Genomic DNA, 18422 nt, shown 5'->3' on the forward strand with positions numbered 1-18422 from the left:
TACATGAAAGGGTACGGTCTTTTTTTTTTAGTTTTATTCATTTCAAACGGGCCGGATCCGGCCCGCCTGCTGTAGTTTGCCCATGGCTGTTCCAGAGTTCTGGGTCAGAGGTAAAAGGAGGTTCCAACTCAGGGAGTCCAGGAGGAGCTATGCAAATTTTCAACAATGAATATGCAAATGCTCAAACCCCTCTGCTTACACTGAGATTAAAGATTTAGGAACCAGATGTAAAATGACAGATGAAGTTTTCCAGAGATATCCCAGGATCCTTAGTCATCTGTAATTCTGCCCAGCTGTTCTGCAGTGCATTCACTGTCCAAGTCCCCTGAAACCACAGTCACGGATCATTTCTGCACCGAACCTTGGGAAAAATGTGTGCTTCATGCCTGTGCCATGGCTCCCTTTTGAGGACATGCAGTTTTGCTTACAGATCATGCCACATTCCATAGACTGGCTATTGTGGAATGGTTCAAGATTATTTTTAAGTGCTGGTTTTTTTTTTCAAAGCTTTAACAAATGGTGTTCAGCAACGCACCATGCTTGCCGTGGCCTCAGCTTCCGCTAATCCCTAGATTTCCATTCCAGTCATTCTGGCCGTATAAGCCCTGCTCACACCCTCCCAACATCCCCACTTCACCTCAGTGCACAAATATACACACCGGCCTTGCTAGGTTTTGTTTCCTTGTCACTTCCTATGCCAGTGTCTCTCCACCAAACCAAACCACATTTATCTTTCCAGGTGAGTTTGTTCGAGTCTTCACTAGAACACACAACACTTCAGTGAATGTGTTTGCCTTTGGTTCCTTGTGTACATCTGTGAGAGCTTCTATAGGCATGTAGATCCCAGTGGGATTGGTGAGTTGTAGGGTATGTACATCATCAACCTAACTAGACATTGCTCACATGTTGTTCAAAGTGGAAGAGTTTACACCATCAGCAGGGAGTGAGTTCTTCTGGCTTCACATTCTTGACAACCCATGTTACTTTCAGGTTTAGAGATCTGATGTATTTCTCATGGGCGTGCGCGCGCACACACACACACCCCACAGAACTTTATTAAATGAGTAGCCTTTGCTTTAGAACTTAGCAGAGAGCAATAAATGATTACTTTAAAACTTTAGACAGCCAATAAATAATTAGATTATTTTTCAATTATTCAAACAACAAGAGTAATGTTAAAGAAAATTACATGGAAAAAGTACAAAATGGCATAGAGTATTACCCCACTAACATAGTCGCCTTTTAAATATGCAATATATATTCATTAGCTTGGTAATTACTTGTTGCCTTAACCAAATTAAGTGATTTTTTTAAAAAGAAATTCACTATTGGCTTATTTTACATTTATGTATTATTTTCCAAATGTGTTTAATCCTGTTCCAATGTGTCTGTCTGAGTAAGACTGCAGTTAAATAAAAGCTTCCGGGTCAGCGTTGCTTTTGTTTTATTTTATTTTTTGCTTTTATTTCAGAACTTGTCTCTTGCTACATTGTAATTCCCAAGAACAGCTCTGGTCTTAGAGCGTACTCTTGCTTTTCCAACGTTTTGTTTTGTTGCTGCAAAAATCAAGTACACACAAAGCAGGCTAAACATAAAACAAATGATCAGAGCACAAAACAGCAGTTCTGCAAATTAGCTCATCGCTCTTTTTGCTTCCTCACAAATTCCATTATTTTGCAAATGCCCAGGTAAAGAGCAAGCCTTGACTATGGTGGGTGGATTTCACAGGGCAAGCAGTAAGAGATGCAACATTAGGGTCATGGCAGAATTGAAGACACGGGCATGAGTTTCCAGTTCTGTGCATAAATAGGAGACATTCCTACGAAGTTCTAATTCTAACTGCTTTTTACTCAAGAGTCCAATTCGAGATATAGATGTGATGAAAATTATGACAAAAACCTTCTTTAGGCAGATATATCATCGGAATTGATGCCTGAACTCTACAGAGTTGGCAAAGAAAAGATTCCATTGACTCTTCAAGGTCAGTTGTCTCAGTTCTCAGGAGAAATTAAATCATTCGCAGGAGAAATTAAATCATCCCCCGTTTCTCAGTTCCGCTCACTGATGTCTTCACTCAGAAAAGTCTTTCCCGCAGATTTGAACAGAACAAATTCAGTATATTATTAGCCAGTTGTAAAAACTGAAAAATTCCTGCAACTTACCCCTCCACCTTTAATAGAAAATTTATGTATGCTTTCTGGCTAGAGCCACAGGGAGTTACACATGCCAATGAAGCTAACTTCTTTTCTGCTGTGATCATCGTGTGTCCTCACCATCTGCAAAACATAAAAATATGATTGCTCTTAGATTTGTTTAAAATGTTATCTCTAGAGACTATTGCTTTATACACCACATATAAAATAAACACACATGGTTTTTGCCATTTTCAGTAGTAAAAATAAAAGCTCAATTCAGGGCTTTTATTGTAATAATAGATGCAAATGAGCATTATATAAATACAACTATTATAGATATACTTCTTCTGGGAAAACACTGGTATATTCATGATCTGAAATTCCATGCTTAGCACATTCAGTGGCTGGTATCATTGAATCAAAGCTAGAAGGAATGTGTAGTAGACAATGTCAGGGCTCTGCCCAGAAACCCTCTGATCTCTTTGTAACATTAATTTCTTGACAACATTCCTTCTCCTCTTATTCCTCTTCCCTCCTTGACCATCCCCTCCACCCTCTCCCCCATGTGAGCTTTTGCTTCAGGCATCAACACCTATTACTCTTGGCAGGGCTGCCCTGCAGCCACTGGAGCAGCTTTAACCACCTGCTGCATGAGTACCTGGGAGTGTTCATCTCTCCCTTGGGCAGCCCTTGACCAATCAAAGACCTATAAGTGAAAAAAACCCAACTTCCTTGCCTTGGGGCAGAATGATTCTTCAGTGAGACTCAATGCCCTAGTGCTGAGAGGAGCGACCGAGGGCTGTCCTCTATGGCACTTCGCCCCAGATAATACCCTGTTTGGCTCCCGTTCCTCTCCTGTCCTGCTTCCTCCATTCCTTTCCTGGTTTCACGTGAGCGTCTCCTCAGTAAGTCACAGGCACATGAATCCTCACCTCAGGGTCAGCGCCAGGGAACCTGGCCCATGACAGCATCTTAGAGATGCTCCCATCTGCAGTTTTAAACACTCTTCCTTATGTACCCACCTCAAAGGGAAAAAGTCATGTACTCTTGACTTCCATATTTTAAAGTTAACATCTAAATATCTTTTCATGATGAGTTAAAGTACTTGAAAGGGATGCACTTTGAGTACCTTCCTCAGTTCTCTCGCCCTTTCAGTCACCAGTCATTGACCTCCCTCAATCCAGTCCCTGGTTGTCCATCATAATTCTCCTTTAGAATATATGTCTGTTGGCAACACATTCTCTTAATTTTCTTTTATCTGAGAATGTCTTCACTTGCCTTCATTCCAAAGGACTATTTCCACTGTATATAAAAGTCTGTGTTCATAGGTCGTTTCTTTCAACACTAAAGAAAAAATATGTTGTTTCACTGTCTTCTAGTCTTGATGATTTTAAATGATAAATATACAGTCATTTGAATAGTTGTTCCCTTCTTTTGATATATGTAGTTTTTCTCTAGACACTTCAGTAGTTTTCTTTACCTTTTGCTTTCAGCAATCTATAATGTGTCTGAGAGGAATTTTCAAATCTGTAAAGCTATGTATTTTACCACTTCAGTAAGTGTTTGGCCATTATTTCCTCAAATATATATATTTTTCCTGAACAAATCTAACTTTCTACTTTCCTACTGGAATGTCAATGAAACACGTTAGACCTTTTGATGGTGTTCCACAAGTTTCTGAGGCTCTGTTCACTTTTTAAAAAACATCTCTTCTCTTTGGATTATGTAAGTAGTCTATCTTTAAGTTCATGACTCTTTCTCTGTCGTTTTTACTCTGCTATTGAACCCATCAGTAAACTTTTAAATTGCAGATATTGTATATATATTCTTTTAATTCTAAAATTTCCTTTTGGTTCTTCATTGTTATCTCTATTTCTCTGCTGATGATGTCTATCTTTCTCTTCAATTCAAGTTGTTTGTTTTCTCTCACGGAGGATAGTTAAATAGCTGCATGAATGTCTTTTTGATAATTGCAACATCTGAGTCAGCTTTGAGTTGGCATCTGTTGATTGTCTTTTCTGTTGAAAATAGTTCACATTTCCTGGTTCACTGTATGTCACATAATTTTGGATTCTATTCTGAACATTTTGAATATTGTGTTGTATAGACTCCAAGTCCTATTATAATTCTCTGTAGAATTAAAAACAAATTTTTTTTGCGGCAGGCTATCAACCAGGTAGGTTCAGAATGCAGGTGCTGTGTCACTTCTGTGGGCAGTGGTTTCAATCTCAGTTTACTGCCCAAAGCCTTCGCTATCCTCTTTTGGGTCTTCCCCAACTCTGGGGAGAGTCTGGGACTTGTGCAGTTCCCATAATTAGAATTAGAGGATCCTCTTCTCAAGTTCTCTTCTCTCTGAGGTTACCCCCACCTGCTGACCAATAGGACCTCTCTTCCTGGTTCCTCTGGCCAGAAAGACAGGGTTTCTCTTTCATTTTAGCTGTCTGGCCTTTCACTCAGCTCCAAATTGTGTCCACCTTCAAAGCAAAACCATGAGAGGAAAGAGGGAAAATATGGGAATTTCTTCCACCATCTTTGACAAACAGGGGCCCCTATTCCTAGTTCTTCTGCCAAGAGAAATGGGGTCACTACTGAGTTTTGCTGGGGCCCATCCTTAGCACAAAGCCCCAGAAGAAAAGAGAAAAGAAAGCAGGAAACTCCTGCCCCTTCACAATGTATCTGCTTTTGTTCACTTTGCAGAGTTCTCAGGCAGTTGCTTTTGTGTTTTGTTCAGAGTTTTCAGGAATAGTTAATCCGTGGGAGAAATAGGCAGCATGGGCTTGCTCTATTTTAAGACTAAAGTGGGTTTAGTCCATCTAGACTGGAGCCAGGTATTTCATCACATTTACATTTGATTTTCCTTTCCTTTCATCTTATCTTCTCTCCCATTTCCGTCTATATTTTTCATATTTATTCTCTCCTCATCTCTATTTTTCATCATTTTACTGATTTTTTCTATATCTACAGTTATACCCACATCTAATATACTATATATGTATAAAGTATATATATATATATAGTGTTTTATATACATATTGCATACATACACAGTATTTTATTACATAACTAAACCAAAATTTATTTATCATATCTGCTGTTGGGTGTTTTTGTTGCCACTTTGGGGCTACTACACATAGTGCTGTTATGAACATTATAGTACATACATTTTGGCGAGTATATATTTTTAGGTTGGGTATACACATTGGAGTATAATTGCAGGGTCACAGGATATGCATATTTTCAGCTTTAGTAGATACACAGGAATCATTATTTTAAGAAAACTTCCCACCTAATTTTGGCACACAGCGAAGCTTGAGAGTAGCTGCCCTGGCGCCTACGACAGCTGCCTATTCTCCATCCCCTATTTCTCTTTAGCTGTGGGTCCATCGCCGTCTCCCCACTCAGCCCAAGAAGCTGCCCTCAGCCACCACAGAGGCCTCAGAAGCACAGCAGCCTGTTCTCTGCAGATGCCACTCAGCTAGGAGCCTGCATCTCAGACCAGGGAAGCCCTGGTTGCTAAGGTAGAAGGCAGACCCTGAGGCTAGTTGCACAGTTCCTCTTGAAGCATCCATCTTACATAAAAACTGCTGTTTGAAAGTTTAACCCTGCTATTTGGCTTCTGTACATGCTTGCTTAATTAATAAGGAAAATAAGACTACTCCCATTTCAGAAAGGCCATTAAACCTTCCCCAGACGAAGTTATCAATGCTGGCACCAGGCCAAGCCTTTGGTTGAGGTCTCAAAGCCCCAGCACATAGGGGCTCTTTAAGAACTTGCAAAGGGGACCAGAAAACCCCGTATTTGGGAGACAAAGAGGGTAAAATGGTATAAATACAGGAAACTTATTGTGTGACTTGCCCAGAATTTGAGAGACATTTTCCTCTGGGCCCGCACGTAATAATAATAATAATAATAATAATAATAATAATAATAATAATGTTAAATGTAACTCCATCTTTCTAAGCATTGCTGGTTCTCCTCCGGTTTTCTGTAACACTCTCCACCTCCATCATGCACAAGGGTACAGGATTCTCCTGCTTACTCAGGACCTGAGGACCTTGATCTTGCTCCTTTCATGTCTCCTCTCCACCCCCTGACCGCCTCCCCCACCCCCCACCCCAAGCATTTATACCTATTTTAGTTCTGGTTTTGTCAACACCACCGATTCCCTTTTTGCCTTTCTGGAGCTTTATCTCCCTGGCCCCTTACTTTGGGGACCCCTTTTAGCCCTAGAGGATAAGTCCCTCCATCCTGTCATCTCCCCTGTCAATGAGTTCTCATTGCTCATCTTTCACCAGGAAAAAACCCAAACAAAGAAGATGCTCCAGGGTCTTCAAGTCTATTGTATTCAAGGTTACCTTTTTTATCTCGTTGTTTATCATTTGCCTGTGTTGTAATTTCTTCTGAATGTGCCTCTTTCTTGTCTTTCATCATCAGTTCCCCAGCTGAAAAGAGTGCATATAACTTCTGGATCAGATCAGTAGTGATCCCAGAACCATTCCCATCACTGCTCCCTGATACAAAGACATGCTGCTCCTGGGAGCCAAATTCATCATCCGGCTTACTGTTCTCTGCCTTTATTTCATACACCTCAGGAATAAAGCTGAAGTGACAGAGAAAAGAGAGGAAAAATACGTTAGCCAAGTCCCTTGCAGGATTAAATGTCAATACAGCCAGATAAATACAACAGAAATCAATGTTATGCATGCGATTGGAATGGTCCAAATGCAGTTGGTGGAAGGAATTTGACTGAAGGGTGATTTTTTAATATTCTGAAAGGAAATTAGACATTTGCATCAGTGTTGGAGGACTCCAGACCAATATTATTTTCATCACTGAATTTTTATTGAGTACTTAAGGATTGTACTTTACAAAATCAAACTTAAAAGACTCTTTCTGCCAATCTTCATATGGGCTCGGTTTACTAAACGGCAAATGTTTTTCTTTTTCATCTTTTTCTGCTGCTCTAAGATGGTTACATCTAACCTTTGATATTATAAGTTTTCTGCAGTACCCAATAGTAGGGGGGGGGGGTTGTAGAGTTACTAATAAGGTATTGTAAGGTCCTTTTTTTCTGTAAAAACAAAAGAAACATGGTTCTTGCTAATGTGGGTCCCCTTTGATCTTTTAGTAATGCCTTATCTGTGCTGTCATCACAGACTGGGGCTATTTCTCTCTCTCTCTCTCTCTCTCTCTCTCTCTCTCTCTCTCTCTCTCTCTCACACACACACACACACACACACACACACACACACACACACACACAAGCATATACATATCTCACAAACAAACTTCTTGTACCCAAAACACTAAAACTCCATTCATTTCAAATTATTCTCTTAAGGACTGTTTCTAGCTGCCGTATTACCCAAACTGTGAATTTGCCAACTCACTGTAGAATGTTTTCAATGCCCGAGTTCTCTGGGTTGGGAGAGGTGATGTTAACACACTTGGGGCTCAGATCTGCAGGAGGATAGCTGTTGATGGCACCTGGAGAGAGAGTGGGCTTGTTAATCTACATTTTACCCTTCTGCATTCTGAGCAGCACCCAAAGCCAGTTTATCTTCTCCTGTGGTTAGACGTGTTTTCAAGAGCAAATTAATTTGATAAAGGCCTCAGCGAAGTGGGCGCTCTCTGACATTGCAATATGCCGCTGGCAAAGTCAATAAGATACAGCCGTGATTGAGTCAAAAATTCTCATGCTCTGTATGTCACAGGCTGGTGATATACTTCAAGGACAACTCTTAATCTCTTCTATCATCTGTTTCTCTCCCTAGAAAAGGAGGATCTTTCTAGAAGACACCATTCACGACTGAAATTGCCTGGCCTATTTATCTTGGGGTTGGAAGAAGGCACCATCTTTTGCAAGTGATAAGTCTGCTACTAAATATAAATCTTGAGTTCCAAGATTTGTGGGGCTTTGTGAGTGCCAGAAAATCTGCAACCCTGAGATTCCCTGGTCACCTTGCAGAAGCTGCGGACAGCCATTCGACGTGGCCTCTGACCCACTCCAAATCCCCAGCACAGGCCAGGACTTGCTTGCTGCTACAAGCTCTTAGGTGTGCTGCTATCCCCATGTCTAAAATGACAACACGTGAGACTGGGGCAGCCACTCACAAAGCCTCATTGTGAAGAGACACCCTTAACTCTCCTGCCTGGCTACGCCCGGGCCAGCTCTCTGGGGCAGAGGCCCTGGAAGAGTTCTCTGCCCAGGGTTCATACAAATTCAAGTCAGAACCAAAGGTAATTTATCATGAGCTGATAAATAGAAGCCTTTGGGCAGGAGAAGGTGGTGGTGGTGGTGGTGGGATATTATTTATTACAGCCGTGCCTCTTGTTAAGGGTTTAGGAATTGAAGTATAGTTTCATGGACACTCCTGGAGTCAGACTGCATGGAGTTCAGTCTAGAATTTGCCAACTACTAACTGTGAGCTTTTGAGAAATTTATTTAATGTCTCTGAACCTTAATTTTCTCAGTTGTAAAATGGGGATACTGATGCTTTTCTTTGAGGACTGTGCTAAGGATACAATTCATTAAAAGAACTTAGTACATAGTAAACATTCACAGGTCAGGGTTCAAAGACACTTTTTACCCATATGGGGGTTTTCTGACAAACCCCCATATGACAGTATAACAGTAAAGTTCAATATCAGTAAGTCCTGAGATTTTTCTTCGTGGTTTTCTCACTGCCTCCTACGCATGTCTTAGACTCTACCACTCGTCACTGCAGTGAGGATCGGGTTACTAAGTCACCTGGTGGATTGTACACAGAGGTATCAGATGTATTACAAAAGCAATAAAAGGAAGCAGCCCAAGTGCCCCTCAGTAGATGAGTGGATAAAAAAGCTGTGGCACATTTACACGGTGGGATACTACTCAGCCTTAAAAAAGAATGAAATCTTACCTTTTGCAACAGCATGGATAGACCTGGTGAGTATTATGCTAAGTGAAATAAGCCAGTCAGAGAAAGACAAATACTATTTGATTTCACTTATGTGTGGAAACTAATGGGGAAAAAAATAAACTAACAAACAGAATAGAAACAGATTCATAGATACAGAGAACAGATTAATAGCTGTCAGAGGGCCGGGGGTTCAGGGGCTGGGTGAAAAAGTAAAGGAAATTAAACAAACAAAGAAGACAATCTCATAGACAGACAACAATATGGTAATTACCAGAGGAAAAGCGGGGTTGGGAGAGACTTAAGAAAGAGGGTAAAATGGTAAAGGAAAAAGACTCGACTTAGGTAGTGACCACACAATACAATATACAGATGATGTATCATAGAATTACACACCTAAAACCTATATAAAATTATTAACCAATGTCAACCCAATGAATTCAATTAAAAATAAATAAAATGTAAAAAAAGAAGCAATAGAAGAAAAGGTTCAATAACTTACGTCTGATGGAATAGACAAATGGCTTGACAAACTTGATGATATAGTGCAGATCTGGTTTGTGGGTTCGGCCAAGCTGGACTAAGTGATGATCCAGTGGGTAGCTGGCTAGCTCTTCTAATTCCTTGTCATTGTATATTGGACCAAATGAAAACACAAATATGGTGTAGCCCTGACACTTGGCTCTCAGAGATACATTTCTTAAGACTTCCTTATCTAAGGGGTTGGTTTCTCCAGCAGATATAACAAAGATAACTTTGTTTTTCCTTGGGTAGGGGATTCCCTCAAAGACATTGTCAATTGTCCACTGTAGGGCGTGACCAATAAAAACATTTCCATTGAGCTGTTGGAGAGAGTCTTGGAGATGCCGTTTCATTTGGTATATACTACTGTAAGTAACTAGATCAAATTCCAGGTAGACAGGGCATTCTTCAGTGTTGGGCATATAGCCTGGCGGAGAGTAGCTCAGGACTGCCACTCTGTCCCCTAAGGTGGAAGTCAGTGGGTCTGGAGCAATGTGAAAGTAATCAAGCACTGAGGTTATGAAGGCTTTCACTTCCTCAAACTCATCATGTCCGACTCTACGGGACGCATCGATGAGGAAAGCAACATCCATGTAATATTCTTTAAGAGAGGCATCTCCAGGTTTGCCATTAAGACTGGGTTCTTCTTTTCTTCCGTGGTTCCCATGTCCTGCAACAGAATAACTGAGGTCACTCTTTTTAGTCTAAGGATCCATTCAGAACTCCTAGCCAAGGAAGATCAATGCATGGGATGGGGTGTTGCCGTGCTTCACTCCCACACCCATGGCAGACACCACTAATCAAGTACAGTACTTGTTACAAGGTTCATGTTCCAATTATGTCTTCACACTGTGCATGCAGAGCCATTACCATTCAAAAGGTATTGTCACATGAAAAAAAAATGTATTTGCTACCCTATCCCAGATCTTTATCAAAGGATTAATTGATCCTCCAGCTATTTTCATATGTAAGATAAGAAATATGCAGGTATGTTTAGTGCCTTCCTGTATAAGACCTTACAGGGGATCGAACCCACAACCTGGGTATGTGCCCTGACCAGGAATCGAACCTGCCACCTTTTGGTGAACTGAATGATGCTCCAACCAACTGAGCCATACCAGCCAGGGCGATGTTCTTTTCATTAAAAAAAAAAAAAAAATCTTTGTTCTTCTTGAGTTTTATTTTGGAGAATTTCCATTGCTACATCTTCAAGTTCACTAATTTTTTCTTTTATCAAATCTAATTTGCCATTAATCCCAGGAGCGTATTGTTTCCTCTTTGACATTGCAGTTTTCATCTCTAAAAATTCTACTCTTTTTTATCTTCCATGTCTCTACTTAACTTTTTAACATCGGGATGTAGTTGTAGTAACTGTTTTAATATCTTTGTCTGCTAATTCTAACGTTTGTGTCCATTCTGGTTTGGTTTTGAATTATTATGCTCTTGAACATGGGTCATGTCTTCCTGCTTCTTTTTATGCCAAACATTGTGAAATTATAGCTTTTGGATATGGAATACTTTTATATTCCTATAAATATTCATGTGCTTTGTTTTGAGAGGGAGTCAAGTTACTTGGAAACAATTTGGTCCTTTGGGTCTTTCTGTTATGATTTGTTATGCGAGTCTGGGATGGTGCTTAATTGAAAGATTAATTATTCTCCGTATTGAAGCAAGACCTTCCTAAGTTTTCTCTGAATCTATGAATCATAAGTTTTCCAGTTTCACTGGTGGGGAAAGGCATGATTTCTGGCCCCGTGTAAGCAACTGGCACTATTCCCTAATCCCCCAGCCTCAGGTCAACTCCTCACATATATGTGCTATCAGTACTCTGCTGAATAAGTGAGGGGGACCCTCCACAGAGTTCTGGAGTTCTCTCTCTCTTGCAGTTCTCACCTCTCTGATATTTTGTCCTGTGGATTCTTACCACCTTGGTCTCCCTGGACTTTCAGTTCTGTCTCCTTAACTCAAGGTCTACATCGGGCACCACCTGAATTCTGCCTTCCCGCACCAGGGCCTGGGAACTCTCTCATGGCAATAACCTAGAGCAGTGGTCGGCAAACGCATTAGTCAACAGAGCCAAATATCGACAGTACTTCTTCAAAATAGACTCGCCCAGGCCAAAAACCAACTTCTGCACATGGGCCACGAAGTTTCAATCGCACTGTACATGCACACCTGCATGTGGTATTTTGTGGAAGAGCCACACTCAAGGAGCCAAAGAGCCACATGTGGCTCGCGGGCCGCAGTTTGCTGACCAGGATCCTAGAGCAACAGAGGGCTTACCTCATTTGTTTCCCATCTCTCAGGGATCCCTGTCTTTCATTTCCTGATGTCCAGTATCTTGAAAACTGCTCTTTCATGTGTGTGTTTTTTCTTTTGGTAATTTCTTTCAGTTGGGAGGTAAATCTAGTTCCTGTTACTTTATCTTGGGCATTTCTAATAGATGATAACTGACCATCTGGTTTGAGATGTTTCTATGTTCTCTTCCTTCTCACAAAGGGCTAAGAACTGGTCATTTATGTACCAGATTTTTCTTTTATCAATACATGTGTAGTAATTGAACAGGGTTTTGCATTTCACAAGTATGATTGAAATTTATGGGCCTCTCAGTCCCCATCAGGAACCTAGTTTCGAACTATTTGAATTTTTGATCAAGATGTAGGTTCCTTATGGTTAAATGACTAAACATAAAACTGGGAGTGCAGAAAAGCATGTATTTTATGTTCTTATTTGCTGTGAATTTTAGATAATATACTTTAGCCCTAAAATGTTATCACGAAAAACATTTCTAGAGTTCTTGGCTACAGTGTATTGGGAACTCTGAAGATTAGTTAAACGGACCTTTCTGTCATTTTGTAGTCTATGATTCTGGCGTTGACTGTTCACTAACTGCTCTGCAAAAGGATCTCTGTTTTCCAACTACAGCATTTCAGCTTTTTTAAAATGGCCGATCAACACACTTCATAAAAACACATCAAAAAGCATTTCATAAATGTTCTGGTAGAATTGGAAGGACTGACTTACCAGGTTAGTGAAAAACTTTTTCACACATCGCCATACCAGAAATATTACTGTGCCCCCCCCACCCCCCCACTGCCCCAACACTCTCTTTATATGTGAGGAAAATCTCAATCCTTTTCCAAAGTACCCAGCAGAACTATTCTCTAACGAGGTATTTCACCTATAAAATTATTTATAGGATTAGCATGAGAATCGAAGAAGCTAAATGTAGATGATTATTTCTTGAAAACTCTAAAATTTAGTGAAATGTAAGGTGTGATTATTTTACTTTGAGTCTAAATTCATCTCATTTAGGGAGACTGGACCTTCAAAAATACGTTCCTTCAAGGAAACCTGGCAGAAGTAAGAATAAAATATACCCATAGCTCATAACAATTCTGTGTATTTGCTGGAAATGTCACCAAGCCAAATTCCCGTCTTCAGGCCTGAATAATTTCCTCAGAATGGCAGAGGAGAAAGGGCTGGCTCACTTTATTATTGACAAGGCTTGGAAGGAATGAGGAATACAGCTGAATTTCCAGGGAAGTGGCCCCAGAGATTAGTCTAAGTGTGGCCAAGATTTAAGCCACAATGCCAGGTGCATTGCAGAAACTTTAGGGAGAAGTGGGGGTGGAAAGGGAATTTAGGGAGAAGGGAGACTCTATAGGACATAACCCATTTGGATTGGGATTAAGTGTACTGTTAATTTGCTATGCTGCCTTTCCTGGCATTGGTGGGAAATCTCAAGATATGCATGAGGTATCCAGCTGTCTGCCTTGGAATTTGTCCACGGGTCAAAAGTAGCCATGTGGTCTCCATAGGTAAGTATATACACAACTGAGGCTGTGTTGTATGTTTCTGTCCATATGAACTGTAGTAGATATTTTTCAAGTTAACCTTCTTTGTAAGACTTCTCATGAGGTTGACAATGCTTTCTTTTTTACTTTTACACTTTCTGAGTATTTAATTGAGCATTCGGTTCAATTCAGATCTTATGCTCAGCTCTATGCATGTCTCCTCTCTTTTAATCTTCCACGCAACACTATCAAGAAGGGATTATCATTCTTCCCATTTTACAGATGAACAAGCTGAGGCTTGGAGAGGGTAAGTGACTTGGCCAAGAAATTACAGACTGTAAGTGGCAGGGGCAGAAATTGAACCCCACTCTGTGTAACACCTTCAGAAGAACTGGAGAAATGGTCATCAGATATGAGGAGTACAGACACATTAAGGGAAACATTAACCATCTGATCAAAGGCCCTGGTTTGAAGAACAAGTATCTCAGTCAGTTGCTGTTACTTCTGATTAAAACCACTAGAGAAAGTTTTCTTCCAGAAGTAGGCAATTTATATGAATTAAATAAAATTTGTAATTTATTTCTTCTCTAGACATTATAGAGCAGTGGTTATTAGAAGAATCTTTGGAGTTTGAGCCTTGTCTACCATTTGTTAGCTCTGTTCCCCTGCTTAAAAAAAAAAAAAGTAATAGGCTACAATCTTATAATGTTTTTGAGAGAATTAAAACTTGCACACTGCCTAGCATGTCCTATAATAAGTACTCCAGATACATACTCTATAGAGAGAAACAAATAGGAAAGCATCATCTGCAAATCCTACCTGTGATACTATATTTTGCAAATCAGAATTTTCATTAAAAATATATAAAGTCGACTGGGATTAGTGGAACACAACTTACACACATGCATACAAGTGTACACACGCTCTCAGAAACGAGAAAACTCATTCTGTTGTGTTTACTCATGCTTAACTGCAGAGAGGTTGACACACCTCTCCACTTCACATCCCATCCCAGGCCTGTCCTCCCTCCTGTCAGGTGAGGTCACGGGTCAAGCTCTCAGGTGGGGCAGCAAGGTAGGCAGTCACAGGCTGTGTATCTGACTTCGTGTCATTGGTTTTATGCCAAAGGGAAATAGAGACACATGTAAGATTCTCTTTTATTGTATGAGGTCCTCTTTCCCCATCGTCTGAACAAGCAGGAGTAACTCTTAAAATAGATTTCATCCTTTCCCCCAAAGATTTCAAATAAATGTCTTTCCCAGCCTAGAATTTTCCAGGTGGACTTAAGTCTGCAAGACTTACCCTCACCATCTATTTCACACTCTGAAACAACAGTTTGCAGAAGGTACCAGTGTACCCAGAAAAAATGATGCATGCCCGGAGTTATTTACTAGTATACCCAACACCTGGATCTGGCACTTTAGTTTTTATGGTGTTATTCCGTGCTCTGGCCTCTGAATGAGTTTGTAAGCAGATTTTTTAAAATGAAATAAAATTTTACAAAATTGTACCACCTCTTTGGCCAGTTTTTCTCAACGGTTAGAGTGTTGGCCCATAGACTGAAGGGTCCTGGGCACATACCTCAGTTACAGGTTGAATTCTCAGCTCAGGTCGGGGCCCGAGTGAGAGGCAACCTAATTGATGCGTCTCTCTCACATCGATGTCTCTCTCTCTCTCTCTCTCTCTCTCTCTCTCTCTCTCTCTCTCTCCCCTCCCTTCCACTCTCTCTAAAAATCAATGGGAAAATATCCTTGGGTGAAGATTAACAACAACAACAAAAGAATGCAATCTTGCCATGTGCAACAACATGGATGGATCTTGCGGGCATTATGCTAAGTGAAATAAGTCAGACAGAGAATAAATACTGTATGATCTTCCTTCTTTGTGGAATCTAAAATTAAACAAAATGAAACAACAAGCTCATAGATACAGAGAACAATGTGGTAGTTGCCAGAGGTGGGGGGAATGTTACAGGTTTAATTCCCTAGGTAAATGGGTAAAGAGTGTCATAAGTAAATAAATAGATGATAGATAGATAGATAGAGAGAGAGAGAGAGAGAGAGAGAGAGAGATAGATAGATAGATAGATAGATAGATAGATAGATAGATAGATAGATAGATATGGCACATCACTGAGCAGCAGCAACAACAAACAAAAAAAAATCTAATCCAAACAATAAGATAATAAAATGTAGCTATGAGTTTTGATTTAATCATAAACTCATAATCCACACTCATAATGTTTTCAGAATTTTATGTCAAATATGAAGCCAATATTATCTGAGCAGCATGCCAGGAGTATTGGGGGTTGAAGGGAAAGAAATGACGGCACAGCAGTGTTTGGGGGCGAAAGAAGTGTGCAATAATGCATTTTTAGAGTCTAAATTGAACTGTATCTTTGTGACAGTTTTTTTAGGACATTCCAAGGCTCTCATGGTTTCCCCAAGTATGGAGTCTGGCAATAAAAACATAATCTGGCATTTATCTTGCCACAGGAATTCAGGCAGCTGCAGAAGCCCAGATAAATCTAATTTTCATGATTCCTGTGATTTTAATAGCCATTTGCTGAATGAAAACTTTATTTGCTATTAAAGTAGAATTGTATCATATAATATGTAACAATTCTGGAATGGCCATGTGACTCCAATTGTTACAAATAAAATCGGGGTTATGATTTCTCGCTATATTAAGGGCTCAATAATTTCAGAGGCTCAAGGTCAAATGGGGCAAAGGTAGTGATTTCTAGGCACCCTTCTCCTAGAGCTAATCACCTGCTGTTTAAAGTAAGGTAGGTAAATATAAGACAGATGACAAAATGTTACTTTCATGAAAAACTTTAAGTTATATTCCTATCAACATCTTATTTTTAAATTAGCAAGCAGAGAAGTGTTCCTGAAGTGGAACCATAGAGCAAAAATCCTAAGACTCACAAAACATACACACACACACACACACACACACACACACACACACACACACACACTCACAGCCATAATATAATAAATTCCCATGCAAAAGTAAATGCAACAAACTCAGTCCATAGTTTAAAATGAAGAGGAAACTCAGTTTATTCCCCAAAAGAGCCTCAAGATGGTTGAGCTTTCCTAAAGAGTTCATGAAACATGTCATTAAAATTGGACGTGTCCATGATTCTATTGCCGACCTCCTAGTTTAGAAATGTTTACTGAGGCTATGAAAGCAGGGCATTCAGCTGATGTTCCATGTGTGACTTAGAAGAGAATGCGTTGCATTTCATTCCAGTGCAGATTTCAATTTAGCAGAAGTAAAGATCTACATTCAAGTTCACTACGTGCCAGCAGAATTAGAAGCAAGCAACAAGTTCAACAAGAGGTAAAGAGTTAAATTCACTCATTTATTAAAAGTAACATAAGGACACAGAAAAAGCAGCATGAAGCTTGAAGCAACATGTAAAATGTATGACAGGATTATGTGAAAAGTAGGATATGCATCTGACTACAACTATGTAAACCTATCTGCCTGTGGAAAAAAAACAAAGCATATATCCACACTACAAACAGCTCAGCTTGTTAAATTGTTTGAGACTCTCTGTATTAGCATTTTATATAGTAAAACAGTACCTTTATAATGTTTTTTAAATTAGCAGAATCCTGAGGGTAATGAAGAAGTGTCTAAAAGGTGTAGGAGCCCTGACCAGTTTGGCTCAGTGGCTAGAGCGTCGGCCTGTGGACTGAAGGGTCCCAGGTTCGATTCTGGTCAAGGGCATGTACCTTGGTTGTGGGCACATCCCCAGTAGGGGGTGTGCAGGAGGCAGCTGATGGATGTTTCTCTCTCATGGATGTTTCTAACTCTCTATCCCTCTCTCTTCCTCTCTGTAAAAAATCAATAAAATATATTTAAAAGATAAAAAATATAAAAGGTGTAGGAACCACCAGCCCCTCCATTGAATCTTCTACTTCCAACACTGTGGGGTGTGAAGTTTCTTCTAAAAAAAACGGGGTTTCTCTCACTATTGACAGTTTCTCTGGATAAATCTTTGTCGCAAGGGGCTGTCCTGTGCTTTGTAAAATGCTTAGAGGCATCTGTGGCCTCTAATTTCATCTTCAGGATAAAATATAAACTAATGAATTAAAATTAAAATTAGATGAATTAGATGCCAGCAGTGCCTTCCAATTGTGACAACAAAAACCTTCTCCAGACAGGGCAATGTGTCTCCTAGGTGAATCCCCGCCCCCCAGGGAATATGCAAGAGATGGTCACTAAATACCTTTCCTACTCTAATACCCTATGATTGGTTCAAAGTCAAAAGACATACCGGCTTTTTAAAAAGAGCTAATTTGTAGATCAAAATCAGATTAGAAAAAATGTAAAACAGAGCCCTGCAAATTCCCTTGAGCTCAATTCTAGCCTCATTGGAAGAAGAAAGTGTTGGTTCTAATTTCTCAATGAAATTCATTAAAATGAACATCAGTTGAAGTTATCCTAAGGCCTGGGACTGCTTAAAGCCATGAGTAAGCCCAAGGCTGAGTTTGTATTAGTATTTAACATCCATTACAAATTATCCTGTCCTTCTTTAATCCTGAAAATAGACTGAATGTATTTTAAATACTGTTAACATAGCATCTTTGATTAAAGTGCTAGGTTTGCCACTGGCTCAACAATTGCAATTTAACTAGAATTAAACCATCCAATTATCATTACATAATTCCAAAGAGCTAAGTGTATGCCATTGGTAAGTAAGTAGGAGGGGCAGAATTTTCCAAGGAATTTTTATATTGCAGATATCATGATTAAAATGCACAGTAGTATCTCCAGCTAATCTCTATATCTTTTGATCTTAAAAAGTGTTTTATTAGATAGATATTTGGATGGATGGATGGATGGATGGATGGATGGATGGATGGATGGATGTTCAGTGGCCTTGTATAAGTAAAATCATATTATAAGCCAGTTCACCTGGAACCCTTTGGAAACAAATCCTCCCTTCTGTTCTGTGATACTAGATACCCAAGTGCTTTTAGCTCCATTGAGAACAGAACAAATGTGGCACACTAAAGTAGCCTGTATCAGAATCACATGTGCTGCTTGTT

The 18422-nt window shown here is 39.9% G+C and overlaps 1 protein-coding gene across 1 annotated transcript in view; it reads right to left on the reverse strand.

The window, feature by feature from the left end:
• Positions 1-1437: 1437 nt before the first annotated feature.
• Positions 1438-18422, reverse strand: part of COL6A5 (collagen type VI alpha 5 chain) — an 83587-nt gene continuing 66602 nt past the window's right edge. Inside the window, exons 37-40 of the mRNA XM_059663991.1 lie at positions 9537-10226; positions 7526-7622; positions 6491-6735; positions 1438-2276 (exon numbers count right to left, since the gene is read on the reverse strand). Coding sequence (XP_059519974.1) covers positions 2257-2276; positions 6491-6735; positions 7526-7622; positions 9537-10226 — 1052 coding nt within the window. The 3' untranslated portion in view covers positions 1438-2256. The remainder of the gene's footprint in view (positions 2277-6490; positions 6736-7525; positions 7623-9536; positions 10227-18422) is intronic.

Source organism: Myotis daubentonii, chromosome 14 (assembly GCF_963259705.1).
Source record: "Myotis daubentonii chromosome 14, mMyoDau2.1, whole genome shotgun sequence".
Taxonomy (NCBI): Eukaryota; Metazoa; Chordata; class Mammalia; order Chiroptera; family Vespertilionidae; genus Myotis; species Myotis daubentonii.